The sequence below is a fragment of the Crocodylus porosus genome, unplaced genomic scaffold, assembly GCF_001723895.1.
Source record: "Crocodylus porosus isolate Cpor-Errol unplaced genomic scaffold, CroPor_comp1, whole genome shotgun sequence".
In the NCBI taxonomy this organism is placed as follows: Eukaryota; Metazoa; Chordata; order Crocodylia; family Crocodylidae; genus Crocodylus; species Crocodylus porosus.
This window is the reverse complement of record NW_017728886.1, coordinates 227,765,294-227,779,785: the sequence shown is the minus strand read 5'-3', so window position 1 is coordinate 227,779,785 and position 14,492 is coordinate 227,765,294. Positions and strand designations below refer to the sequence as shown.

The window sequence follows — 14,492 nt, the reverse complement described above, 5'->3', positions numbered from 1 at the left end:
AGGGCAGGACCTCTCTCTGAACAGCATCTATCATACTGGGCCCCTGGCTCCAACTATGAACAACTGTTACAGCAAAAGTAATAGTAATTACTAGGCCTGTGCAAAGCAGCTAATATTCGCTTTGGATTTGGATGTTTCAGGGGACAGTGATTTAATTCGGTGATTCGAATCACTGTCCCAAATCAATTCAGAGAGTTGGGCGCTGCTGAATCAGATGAATCTCCAGCTCGAACAGGCCTCATCCCCTGCCCACTCTCCCAGCCCCATCAATGGCTGCCCCACCCAGCCCCAGCACTTAAAAAAAACAAAAACAAAACAAAGCCCCACACTCACCGGTGTCCCCACTTCCCCACACTGCTCCTCTGAATTGAATCAGCAACCGAAGCTTTGCACAGCAGCCCTAGTAATTACTAATATATGACAGTTACTGAAAGAGAGACAAAGATACTTGTCGGTGATATCTTTTATTAGACTAACTGCATGATTGAGACAGACTTAGGTCACATATAGGTGTCACTGTTCTCTCAATAAAAACTATGAGCATACAAGTATTCATTCTCCCAGGTAAATTTATCCTGGGTAAAACATACCCACTCCAGCAGAAACATTTTACAGGTTGACACCTGGAAGATCTTTTCTTTTAGAGAAACTCTTTTGCAAGAACAAACACTATACACTATACACTCCCCTCCTGGTCTGGTCTGGGAGGGGAGTGGAGTGGAACAGTGGGGCAATGCTTTCCACACTTCCTAGACATGGGTCCAGGCCATGCCAGTCCCAGACAAGGCCAGTTTGGGGAATGGACAGAAGGCATTGACCCACTGTTCCAGTCCCCTCCTGGTCTGGAGAAGAGTGGAAAAACTGACCACCACTCCCCACCAACCCCCCAGAATGGGCATCCCTGGTCTATGGAACAGGCCAGGGGGGTTGGCCCCACTGCTCCCTGCACTCTGTCCCCAGAAACCAGGAGTGGAGTGGAGGAGAAGCCACTCCTTGTTCCGCACCCACCCTGCTGCCCAGGATCACCCTGGTTTGGGCAAGATACAAGCACCAGGAGAAAGAGTACATTTGCAGGCTCAACATCTATACTGTTCCCTCTCCCAATAGATTTGTAGCTATGCACATTTCTCCAAAACTTCTGCCACTAGAAATTAACACTTGCTCATACCTAGACAAGCTCTTGAATTCAGTACATTCATGAACTGTATTTATACATTGCATTCAAATGCTTGTCAAACGCCTGTCCCAACAATGCAGTTGGTCCAAAAAGAAGTATTACCCACAAAAGTCCTTATCTCCTGCATATTTCCTGGACCATCATAGTACCAGCAGAAGAGCCACATGCATGACCAGAAGTCAGGAAAACAGACCTTACGAGGACAGGCTAAGAGCCATGGGGCTCTTTAGACTGGAAAAGCGCACGCTCAGGGGTGATCTGATGGCCACCTATAAGTTTATCAGGGCTGACCACCAGTACTTGGGGAAACGTTTGTTCACCAGAGTGCCCCAAGGGATGAGGAGGTCGGACGGTTATAAGCTACTGCAAGACCGTTTCAAGCTGGACATAAGGAAGAATTTCTTTACTGTCTGAGCCCCCAAGGTGTGGAATAGCCTGCCATTGGAGATGGTTCAAGCACCTACATTGAACACCTTCAAGAGTAAATTGGATGCTTATCTTGCTAGGATCCTATGACCTCAACTGACTTCCTGCCCTTGGGGTGGGGAACTGGACTCGATGATCTTCCAAAGTCCCTTCCAGCCCTAATGTCTATGAAATCTTCCCATTTTAAACTAAAACTATCTGAAAATGTTTTTCCATAAGACTTCTTACTCTGTAGAGCAGAACACACACTTCAGGAAAGTATGAAGAATGCACAGTGCACGCTAAATAAAGAATCCATGACTACCTTTCAAACATGAACCCAGCAAATTTTAAATGCCCCTCTCTTCCTGAGGATGTCTGCCTTTGAACTGAGTGATTAATTATCAAAATATAAAAATGAAATTCAAATATTTTATATGCAATGTGCTTCTGTGAGCGATATTATGAAATCAGCAAGTACTAAATCAGCAAAGTACTAGTTTTCTATTAAGATTAAACTGAGTTGTACCATTAACTTGTACTAGCTCTCAAAATAAGTCCAGGAGGATAGAAATAGATTTGAATAAATATTTTTTTCCAAATAATTCTACCACTGAAAACAAAGTCTATCTTAAACTGTGGCACTGAGCTGCCTCACTTGCCTGTTAAACCTAAAACTTAATTTTGTATCACTGCTTAAGCCTCTATCCAAAATGAAATTACTACATTAAACAGAACCAGTTTAAACTAGGCCATATAGTGCTAGGTTCTTGTAAATAAATTCCTCTAATTCTGCCACTTCTCTAAGAAGAAAATGAATCCCACAACATACTTGCTTGGTGCTACAAAACAAGGAATGTTGCTGGTACTGGTTGTTTCTCTAGTATCATCATCAAGAATGAAAACAATCCAATGTGTACTTCAGTTCAGAATGCACGGATTCAGTCTGCCAAATCCTTAATCTGTCATGAGAATAACAATAATAACAATAACCATAATTAGGACAGCTTACTAAGGAATCAAGACTGTGCATTTCTGATCAAAATTCTCCATACAAAAAAGTAAGAAGTAAAAAAACCAAACCCTTCTGTCTTTAGCATGAGCCTAAGGTTTGCTAATAGATCCATTAGACATTGTTTCATATTATTTTTGTTTTCCCCAAGACTCCAGAGGTTAAGTAAATCTTAAATTTTTCAAGGAAAAAAAATTAAAATAACATGTATATTTGACTTGAATATAAAAGATTTAAGACTTTAAATCCCTGCTAACCTTGTTTACCCTGAGTCACAATGCAGATTCAGAACTAGTAAATCCGCCATATATGTGATCTTCTCACTCCAACAAACCCAAGAAAAACATATGGAACAAAGGAGACCCCTCTACATCACCTTCATTGACCTGACTAAAGCCTTTGACCTTTTCAGCAGAAAAGGCCTCTTCCAATTATTGGAACAGATTGGCTGTCCACCAGAACTCCTCAGCATAATCCACTCTTTCCATGATGAAATGTGGGGAACAGTCAACTATAATAAATCAATGGCTGACACTTTTAAGATCTGAAGAGGAGTCAAGCAGGGTTATATCCTTGTTCAAAGTATAGGGGCCAAACTGAAGTACTGCTTAATTAAAAAAGCCTGATTGCTTTTTAATTAAGCAATCCAAGGACTGCACAAATACAGTGCACCATTCTATATGTAAAAGACATTGCATATTTGCACGTAAAATTACTGCACAATCAGGCAACATGTGAACAAACAATCTACAGTATTTGAATATTTAAAAATTACATATATAAATTAGGCCCACAATTCCATGTCCGTTGTGCATCTAATGGAGTGATTCCATGCCTGGCAACAAACTGAATATTCTGGACTCTGTGGATATACTGGATACTTTTGTGCTATGGTGTGATTGCTCCATGTTTATAAACAAATCTGATCCCTGCCATTTGTTTATGAATATATTGTGCCCTTACAACTTGGAATATATTAATTTGATTCACTTCAGTTATTTCACAGTTACTAACACTTTCATTTGGGAAGAATGCTTTAAAGTATCCATTTTTAAAAAAACTAGATCAATGTCTTGCTTAGAACTGGTTATGGATTATATCACAAATGTTCAGTATCTAATTAATCCATCTACTAAATGTTTAAAGTCATGATTTCATATTATTAGGTAAATAATGCATCTTAGAATTTATTTGCCTAGCAGACCACTTCTCCCTTTAAGTCCCAGTGCCCGAGTTGAGCTTAGTGGAAATTCTCAAGCTAAAGTACTATTGACTTAAATGAGAATAGACTGTCAGGCGGACATTCTCTGTAAGGGCTCTGTGAGTTTGGATTCTTCTTTTTCCTGGATCCAGCATAGCTCAAACCTTATGACCTTCATGGCATAATGTAAAATATATATTTTTTTCTAGGTGGGAAAATGGAAGGCAAATCTAAGGTTGGAGAATTGGTGTAGACATGAGGGTTTAGTTTTGCTACGTCTGGTTTCCTGGTTAGGGGTTATAATGAAAGCCATTGTTGTATGTGAGTTATACTGAAGTGTGCATGGGGATTGAGAGACAGGGACTTAGATTTCAGTCTTTTTTTCTTTCACTCTTGTTTTCACTTCCCATTCTTTTATCACCATTTAGCAAAACACTTAAGAAAAATGCTCAGGTTCCACTGAAGTAAAACAAGTGCTTAAGGCTCCGATTCAATTCACATGGAAATCTATGAATTTTCATTGACCTTAGTGGGAGTTCAAGTGTATGTAGAGTGCTTTGCTGAAGTAAGGAGGACTTAAGCATATGGTTGAGTGGTTTGCTGATTCAGGACATTAAAGAATCTTTTGCCATTTTTTTTTCAAAAACAGAACACTCTTCACCCGAGTATTTTCTCCTCAGCAATGTATCTGTATCTATGTTTTTAAGACCATAATGCTTCCAGAATTCTTCTTGACTATTGTCCTAATATGCACCTGACTTACAGTCTCTTCAATCATTGATCCCCAATACAACAGAACACCAAGGTACCTCCAACAGTAACTGTAAACAGAAGTAAACATGTCATTTTTCATTGCAACAGATCTTCCCATATTTTTCTCCATTCATTCAGATATTTACTGCTTGTTAATTCTGGAATCAGATTCTGCATTTTCTCACCCAATTACTATTACCTTGCCTCAGATGCTTCCCCACACCCAACAGATTCACAGTTGTGTTTCCTGCGCACTTTTCCTGATCAGACTTCACTGTCTTCATCATTCTAAATGTTCCATCATCAATCACAGGAGAAGCATCATTTCACTATACCTTCCAAACACTGCATATCTTGTGGAAAGATTTTCCTGGAGTAGAGCAGCTTTCTAATTATGTGGGTATGGAGCTGCAGCCTGGCTGGACTGGCATGGGCAGGAGACACCTCCACAGCCTAGCAGGCAGGATCCAGCATAGGAAGGCAGAGTGGGACTGCAAAACTCGTTGCTGCTGTTGCTAGGACCTCTGTGTCAGGTGCGGTGCAGTGAGGAGTAATGGATGGGGGAAAGGTCACACTGCCCTCACCTCCTCCCACCGCTAGCTGCTCATATGTCGGGGTTCAGCTCTACCCTACCACCATAGGCTGGCCACTGCTGCCACTCCCCTCAGGCCATGGCTCTGCCCCAAAGGGGAGGTGGGGTGGTAGGCAATGCAGGCAACCTGAGGGGAGCGATGGCATCGGCCGGGTTATGGTGGCAGGGTAGAGCTGGGGCCCAGTGCACAAGTGGCTGGCAGCAAGAGGGGCCCAGTGCACAAGTAGCTGGCAGCAAAAGGTGAGGTCAGCGCAGCCCCTCCCCGCATCTGTTACCCCTCACACTGCTGGCAGAGCAGCTGGCATGGGGGACCTGCCACCGGCGGCAGAGGCAGCAACAAGACTTGCAACCCTGTTCCACCCTTCCATGCTGGGTCCTGCTTGCTGGGCTGTGGAAGTGGCTCCTGCCTGTGCTGGTCCAGCCAGGCTGTAGCTGCATGGCCACTGTGGGCACACAAATCTGGGGTGGGCCATTCTCTCCCTGCCTCACACACCCACCCCTGCCCCACACACTGGGGAGCTGCAGCCCGGGGCAGCTGGTTGTGAGTGAAGAGCACCAGCAGGACTGGGGGGTGTGGGGCTGTGGATTAGGAGTGAGGGGCACCAGCAGGGCCAGAGAGCTAAACTATTTAGTGGGTTGGGACTGGCCATTGATGTTTACACATGGGTTCTGGTACAAAAAAGTCAAGAACCACTGCAAATTGAGCATGCTTCTGATATTTTTGAACTGATACTAATCTGGACCTAATCTTAAAAGGTGCAGATGCAAATGTAGCACACATTACATTTGAAAACATTTACAAAACACAGGTGACTTAAGACATCTTTAAACATATCTTACTTTCTTTATAGTTTATGCCAACCTGAACCGTTTCAAAGCTAGAGATTTTTCCCCTCAAAAAAGAAAGCCTTTATGAAGTCTTTTTGACCTGATAAAATACATCACAATGATTTACTACACAGTTATTCATTCTTTGCTTCATTGATTTAAAAGGACATTGGAGTCTGTAAACTGCTCTGGGGCATGCCTGCAACACTTGCAAGTTCTTGGATGCATGTCTGGCTGTACACTTCTGCTCCCAGCCAATTTTACTCGGGGGTCCCACTCCCAGGGTCCCACTCTGGGTCCATGGTACTGGAGCCCAAGCTGCCCCTGCAACAGTGGCAAGGCCACCCACTCTTCATGCACCCTGTCCTTAGATACGCTTAACTTACTCTAAACTTAAATCCCCAGCTGGTGTCAGAAGCCCTGCCTGGGCTGCTAGTAAGGCTTGTTCACGAACAAAAAGAAACATAACTAAAAAGAAGACATGTCTGTTAGTAGTTCAGTTTTTGTGATGTGGCAGCTCCTATGGCTCCCAACTCCTTCAGTTTACCTAGGGTCCCCTCACAGCCCCTCCAGGAATAGCCATGGAGACTCCTCGTCTCACCCCCTTCCACCTGCTGCTCTTCTTCTCTTGTTTAGTTTCCCATGGCATCTCTGATTAGCTGACTCTCTAAGCCAGTTGACTTGGGCCCAGCTGTAATTGCCCGCACCTGAGATGCAATGCAGTGGGCCATGTGCTGTTGTCTGGCAACCCCATTCCCTGCCAGTTTGGTAAACTCATGCTTTGGGGAAGATAGCTCAGGATTAGGGAAAAAAAAGAATACACAACAAAGGAGTCATCCAAGTGGTCTGTGCACCCTGGCCCTCATTCTCATAACAGGGTTGGGGCCCTGTTATGGAGGCTGATCATGCAAATGTACATTTAGTACATGTTTAATACACATACCAACCTGTGCAAAACTTCAATAGTCAGTATTCCCTTTATACATACGTTTTTACTTTGGTAAAGCAATTAAAAGGCCACAGCAACTCTACCCCCTCCCCCACCAGCCATTGCCACCATGGAACACAGCCAAGGGCTCCCGAGCCTGGTACAGCTGTTTGCAGCCTCCTGGCTGCCTGCCAGACCTGGTGCAGGTGCTGGGCAGTTATAGTCAGGCTGCAGACAGCTGCATCAGCACCAGGTCTGTGGCAGTGGCAGCAGCTGCACATGTGCCTTTGGCACAGAGCCAGGCCAGGGCTTAGGTGCCTAATGCAGCTGTTTGCAGCCTCCCAGCTCCAACCAGCTCAGGTTCTCAGCAGCTGCTGCCAGCCATGGAGCCCAGGCTGCTCACAGCAGGGCTTGCAGTCTACTGGCTGCCTACTGCGAAATGCCCAGAGCCTGGGCTGGCTGTGTTTTGCCCCCAAAAAATGGCTAGGGGTTACCGGTCTATAATTTAAGGTACCTTCAGCTGTTTTGGGAAATGTTGGGAATTTACTTTTTATCAGTTAAACAGGAAAATGAAATTATGTTGCATATAAGCACTGACTTAAATGAGACAGTATCAGCTAAATCCCCTCAATGTTCCACGTACTACAGTGCTGAAAATGCATTCCCATTAAATTCTGTGCATGCTGTGGACAGAGGCACACAAAGGAGTACAGGTGACTTTCAATTTCTGATCAGAAAGATATAGAAACAACCTTCAAAGCCCTGAAAGTCAAGCAACCAATTGTTTCCAGCTTCCTATTAATGCATTGTGGAGTTCTAGATCCAGAACCTAGATGCTAAGGAATCAAGCCAACACCTGTCACAGAAACCACTGGCATTTTATTTCGTTTAATATTAATTTAATTTATATTTTAACTGCTGTATTTTCATTTATATCATTGCTATGTGAAAACAACTATTTAAAAAGTATGGAATGCTCATATTGATTACAGGAATGAAGGGTCAGTGTATTAAGCTGTTTAAGCATATAAGCCCAGAGTTTGGCACAAGGAAGGCATTCTGGCCCTGCAGACTGCAGAATAAAGAACTGCTGGGAGAGAGGGGCTTCAGGAAACCAGCCCATGGACACCCAAGCTACCCAGCTGAGGTAAAACAAGATGGCTAAGGGGGAAGTATGTCTTAGAGTGGAGGCGCAGACCTAGAGTGGGAATAACTTTTAGTTGGAACTGTGAGGGAGTGGGGCCTAGGAGCGGCCATGAACTCCTTAGCGCCCCCTACCGCAACGTTAGGGTGGACTGGGCAGCCTCGAATCCTCGCCCACCATGACTTTGATGACAAATAAGTTGTATGGGAGGCTGCCTCTGTTCCCCTAGTTAACGGTACCAATGTTCCTACCCCTACTCCGAAATGGGGCATCTCTATGCGCCCCGTCTTAAGGGTTATGCGTGCCTCCAACCTCCCCTTCAGCACGCCCCAAGCCTCGCAGCTGTTCCGTGGGACGTTGTATGGTCCCTCGCCCCTCTGGTGCCCTCTCTCTCTCTCGGGCATCCTGGGCTCTTCGCCTGCCTGGTGCCCCCTTGGGCCTGGCTCCCGTCTTCCAGCCCACTCCCTGCGCCCTGGACCTATCTCGCCGGCATCCGGCTATTGCTGGCGCCCCCTGGGTCCGGCTCGCTACCGCCACCCAACTACTGGCGCCCTTGGGCCTGGCTTGCTACCGCCGCCCTAATACCGGCGCCCTTGGGCCTGGCTTGCTACCGTCACCCTAATACCGGCGCCCTTGCCAGCGTTCCTCGCCTGATCGCTCTCTCTCTTTCTCTGCCCCGCTCTGGGGCTGACACCACGCGCCTCGCGCTCTCTCTCTGCCCCGCTCTGGGGCCTTGCCCTCTCAGGGGCCGCTACCGTGCTCCGCACGCTAGGGGCACAGGCGACCGCCACCGTGCCTGTCCCCTTGACCCTTCTCTGGGTCCGGTTGTCCCCACTGGGCAAAACACCACCCTTATGGGCTGGGGTCTGAAACCCTGCACACTGCGCCTCCCTGGCACAATACGGTGCCTCTCCAGCACAGCCAATAGTGCCCCGCTGGCACTGTGCCCCTACTGGGCACCTGGAACCCCCAAGCTGTTGGGGAGCCCCGCTGAGGCCTCCTCGCTCCCCTACAGCCTCACCCGGTCCTCCGGATTAACTGTAAGAAACTCAAGCCCGATGGCTGCAACCCAGGCAATAGAGCCTCCTGCTCATAACAAACTCCAAGCCCGTCTGGGGCTTGTAACCCTACCTCACTTTAGAGTATCGTGGTTCCCCGCATCATCACAGCCAGCCAGCACAACAAGGCAGCAACTGCTGACTCCAGCCGCTCAGCTCAGCTGCAGAGCTCTCGCTCCTGCGGCTGCCAGAAAAGAACTGCTAGTCAGGCTCCGGCCTGGGCTGTTTATAAAGGCCCGGCCCTGCCCCCTTCTGGCCACCTGACCCACCTGGTTGCCCTGGCAACCGGCACCTGAGCTGCCCAGCTGATTGGCAGCTCAGTTCCTTTTGCTTCCAAGGCACAGGACACCTTGGTGCTCCTGTGACACACCCCCCACCCCAAGTTACACTACCTGGCACAGGACACCTCCGTGCTCCTGTGACAGGAACCAGTGGCTTGTATTTATGTTTTTAAGTTTAACGCTGAAGGACTGGATTGTGCCTATAGGGAAGCATTGGAGGCCACATACCATGGTGCCTGGGGCACTTGTGATTTTAAGCCCTGCAAAGGGGCAAAGGAGAGGGGGAGTGAGATGGGCAGGCCAGAGGCTACGCCCTGAAAGTGAGAAACATTGACAGGCCAGAGCTGAGAGGGCTAGAGCCTGTGCCATGAGAGACTGAGGCACAACAAATAAGAGGCTCAGACGCCAGGTCAGATGAAGTGATTCTACACTGGAAGTCGACAGCTAGAGCAATCAGCAAGCTAAAGCGAAGAGGGCTGAAGCCTGTACAGGCTGCTGAAGAGTGATATCTCTGAAGCATGGGCAAGGCTATAGGGGAGGACAAAGGCCACAACTATCACCCCTAAGGCAGGTTTGTGCCCTAAGACACAGATAGGGCCAGGAAGGCCACAAGTTATCACCAGTGGGGAGTGACTGGTGCCAGCCAGGTACATGGACAATAGACAGCAGAGTGACTGAGGCACACTTTGGGAACCTGGGGCAACCTCTGTTAGTATTGTAAGTTACATCAAGGCATGGCAGGAGAGGTAGAAAGGGAGGATACTGTGAGAACATGGAATGGGGTAGGAATTGCTTACCCACCAGGGGGCATCACAGCCACCCCTGGGGCCTGTTCCTGCCACACCTTCCTTGCATACATATATCTTCTCAAATGCATGTATTTAAATATAAATATATATTTAAAAGGTTAGAACAGAATGCAAATATTAATAGCATGATTTTCATATATATATTTCTGGTTTTTTTACAAGTCTTTGCTGAGCTGTGCACTACTTTTTTTATTGAAAAAAAATTACGTACATTCTGTAGCATCTGAAAGCCCAGCTACAGGGTATTTGGCTAGATAGCGAGTATCCTGCCAAGGGCTTTAAAAAACTCCCAGAGGAGTAAGCAGGGGGAAAGAAAGTAAGCCATGAGCACAACTCCTTACTACAAGAAGGGCGAAGCTGCTGTGCCAGAAGCCAGAGCTAAAGGGCTCTTCTTCTACTGCCCAGGACACAAGTGTTTTGTTTTATTTGTTTGCTTGCTTTTTGCTTGAAGACTGTATGATTTGGGAGGACTGGCAGAGGAGCTTATGAGGGAGCAAAGATCACCCGCTGAAGCAAGGAGGCTAGGTAATCCACTTACTGCACACAATAGGCTAAAATTTGACAGAAAGGTAGCTTTTAGTGTTCCACTGATGGCTCGTGGATAATGTACAATCCCAGAAATACTTTTAGAAAAATATTTCTGTTAACTTTCTCTTTACTCCTAGAGGGGATTGCTATTGGAAGAGTCTTTGCTCTTAAACAGATGCTTGGCTCAACTTCTTACTTTCACAAGAAATAACTCTGGAAGCAGTTCAGGAAGCCAATTAACAATATCCTTAATTTGAAACACATGAACACTACAACTGAAACCACTAACTACATACACACTTCCATTTAGACCAGGGGTAAAGCAATGTTTTTGGCCAGAGTGCTGAAAAAACCACAATGTCTACCTTGTAAGGTGCCGGAGTGCCAGCATGCCAGAAAAATAAAACCAGTGGTGGAGAGGGAGAGGAAGGGAGGAGGGTTACATGGCAAGACATGCTGCATATTGATATAGCTAATAATCATAAATATTGCTTTTTTTTAACACTTAATATCAGGTTTTCTAAAAATTCTAAACCTGGTAAGAATAAATACAATATATACTACCTTGGTTGTTATGTATTCTTTTTTTATTAAGTATGTTGTGACAACAGAGGGGAAAAAAAAGAGAAAGAGAGAAAGAAGAGAAAAAGAGAAGAGTGAGAAAAGATAAAAAAGGACTGGAAAGAGAAAAAAAGGAGAGAAGAGAGAGAGACAGAGAGAACCAGATACATGCAAGGAAACACACACATAGAACCCAATACACACATGCCCAGAACCAGACACATGTGCATGTATGCACAGACACACAAAAACTAGACACATATGTGCAGACAAATGCACAGAACCAGACACACTGATGTGCATGCACATACACAGACACACACAACCACACGTGCACATACAGAACCAAACGTGCACAAGCACAACCAAAGACACCCACACGTGCATGCAGCCAGGTTGCTGGGCCACAGGACAAAGACCAACCTGATAATGCCCCAGGCCCACCGCAGCCTCTGTGCCTCCCCAGGGAGCCGGCTCCTGGGCTGCAGTGTGGCCTGCCATGGCCCTGGCTCGGAACCTGCTCATCAGCCAGCTGCCTCCTCCCTGGGGGGGGCGGTTACTGTGCAGGGCCAGGCTGGGCCCCCTGCCCCAGGGCTACAGCTGTGCTGCAACGAGAAGGAGGCTGCACAATAGGTTGGGAAAGGAAGGGAGTAGGGGCAGCACAATCCTGACCCCACTGCTCTCACTTTGGGCTGTCCTCCACCAAGTGATCCGAAGCAGCTGTAGTAGCTGCAAGGAGCCAGGGAGTTGGTGATGCTTCCCCCTGCCCCCCAGCCATGGCTGCGGCTGGCACGGTGGGGCTGGCAGCCCCTCTTCCACTCCCCACCCTTTCCTATTCCATATGCAGGCACATCCCCCAGGCAGCATGTGGGAGGATGCATCAGGGCAGGCTGGGCAGAGCTGCAGCAACCACCGCCAGGTAAGGTGGGGGAAGCCTGCCCCTCTGATGATGGTACAGTAAGAGTTGCAGAAAGGGCTCCCCCACCCTAATAGCTCCTCCCAAGGGCTCATCAGGCAGCATCTCCTCCTGAGTCTCTTGAAAGAGGCAGGAGCAGCAACTTAAAAACATTTTTTTTTTAAAACAATTTCCTCGGCACACCTTCTGGCATGCCGAGGAAAATGTCTTCACATGCCAGTAACTGGCACGTGTGCCGAGTATTGCCTACCCCTGATTTAGACCATGCTTAAACACCTTCCTAAATCGGAGAATTTACTTTAACTTCATAATTATTTGACACGGAGAGGATTATGACATAGCACATAAAAGGATTATAGTTTTAGGTGAGGGGAAAAAGAAACAGGAATAGACACATTCTTAAAGTTTAAAAAATTTCTGTTTCCATATAAATACTTCTATAAGAGTTCAAAAGGGAAGAAAATAATCTAGAGAATAAAAGACATCTAAGAACAATTGTTTCCAACATGTTTCACCAAAGTTTTCTATGAGATATAAGTCCTTCTATAAAGTTAAAACAGATCAAGAAAAAAATGTTAAGCTTGGCAATATTTTTTTTTTTCATTTTTAAAACACAGTTATATATTTGCTTTTGTGCCAAGACATGGCTATGTCAAGTTATAAACTCCTGGAAAATGGGACTTGTAATGAAATAAAATGGGGAAAACTTAGAACAAATCACTTGGTACACATCCAAATTTTCCTTTGCAGATCTAAAATTTGAACTTAAAATCCTCACAAAAACAAATCTGAATTAAAATGTCACATATAAAACACAAAAACCATTAAAAGAGGCATGTTAATAAAGAAGCCACAGTATATTTGTTGGTTACAATTTACAGTATAAAACTGCATCATATTTAAATATTGTTATCTGCTTCATTCATCCATTTATAGGAGCAAAATCTGGCAAATAGACCATCATTACACACTTCTTTGGAAGCATTTTGCATGAGGTTAGATCATTTCTGTACAATTAATTTTCTCTATATATGGTCTACATTTTAATATGAGCACAGATGCAACACTGATCTGGTTCTTAAGATTCAACAGTTAGTGTAAACAATGCCAAGAAGGGAAATCTGATGTACTGGGTGATTCCTGGCCTGCTCTATGATTCAGCAACTCCGAAGAATCCATGGTCACCAAAATTAAAACACTGGAAAGAGCATATCAACTTCCTTACAGGCAAGAGGTGAATGTTCCTGCTTATCTTCATTTTCTTTAAACAATAAATAAATAAAAAGATAAGTGCAAAAAAACACATTTACATTGTGTACTTGATTAAAGCAGAGCTGTAACGTTAATGCTTGATCATTCCTTTCTTTCAATAAACTTGTCTCATAAGAAACAAATACCTTCTAATTTACAAGCTTTATTTTTAAAGAAATAAATAACAATCAAGGTCATGATCCTACAAGATTTCTGCAGGCAAACTGTGCAAGAAAGTTTTGTCTTGATGAATTATATTTAAAGAACCTTGCAGCAGGGACTCATCTGCCACAGGCAACAATGAGCATGTTAACATAGTAAGTCAACGGGACTACTGCCTGTGTAAATACTGCATCTTTAAGGGTCAACAGTCTAGTCAGTGTAATCCAGTGTGAACATATGTCAGTAGGAGTCTACAGAAAGTTATATTCAGATAATTATTTTTTTTTAAATACACCTGAAAAAAATGGAGGAATTACACCAAGACAACAAAGTGACAAGGATATTAAGAGGTTTCCTCTTTAGTCTACAGTTAAGGAAGGTTTTAGATATTTGGAAGTGCATGGCTGTGTTGGCTAATCTGCAAATCTCCAGAAGCTTGCCATCTAGAGAAGTACAGCAACCTACTCAAAGTGTTTCTTGAAGGGTGTTGTTGCACAAAAGCGGTTTGTTTCTCTGGAGGCCCGCAAAAATCACAGACACACAAACATCAGCCGGTACCAAAAGGAAGTATTTGTTTGCAAACAAGGTCAGAGTGGGGCATTGATGCCCAAATCAGCTTCTGACAAACTAATTGTGTTTGCAAGTGGAATTTATCTTCTCTCTCCTGAGCACGTGTGCAGACACCGGAACTCTTACAGCTACTTCCGTTTCATACAAGCATATAGTATAGTATAATTAGCTACTTAAGTATGTGGGGCGGAGAGATGAATATGCAACAGTTCATTAAGCATGCCCAGAAACTACAACAGTTCACCAAAAGTTCATACCCCAAGGCCACAGTCAATTGAATTCCAGCTTCTGCAATCAGCATGAGAAAGACTGAGGC

At 45.1% G+C, this 14,492-nt stretch overlaps 1 protein-coding gene across 3 annotated transcripts in view; it reads right to left on the bottom strand.

Annotated features, from left to right (window-relative positions):
• The window catches only part of LRRC69 (leucine rich repeat containing 69), an 87,931-nt gene that overhangs the window by 17,249 nt on the left and 56,190 nt on the right, over positions 1-14,492 (bottom strand). For 2 of the 3 annotated variants that reach the window (XM_019550379.1, XM_019550364.1), the window contains one exon: positions 12,358-13,454. The exons of the other annotated variant lie outside the window; for it this stretch is intronic. In XM_019550379.1, the coding sequence (XP_019405924.1) occupies positions 13,344-13,454 (111 nt within the window). In that variant the 3' untranslated portion in view covers positions 12,358-13,343. Of the gene's footprint in view, positions 1-12,357; positions 13,455-14,492 lie in introns of those variants that run through there. 3 annotated transcript variants of the gene reach the window in all.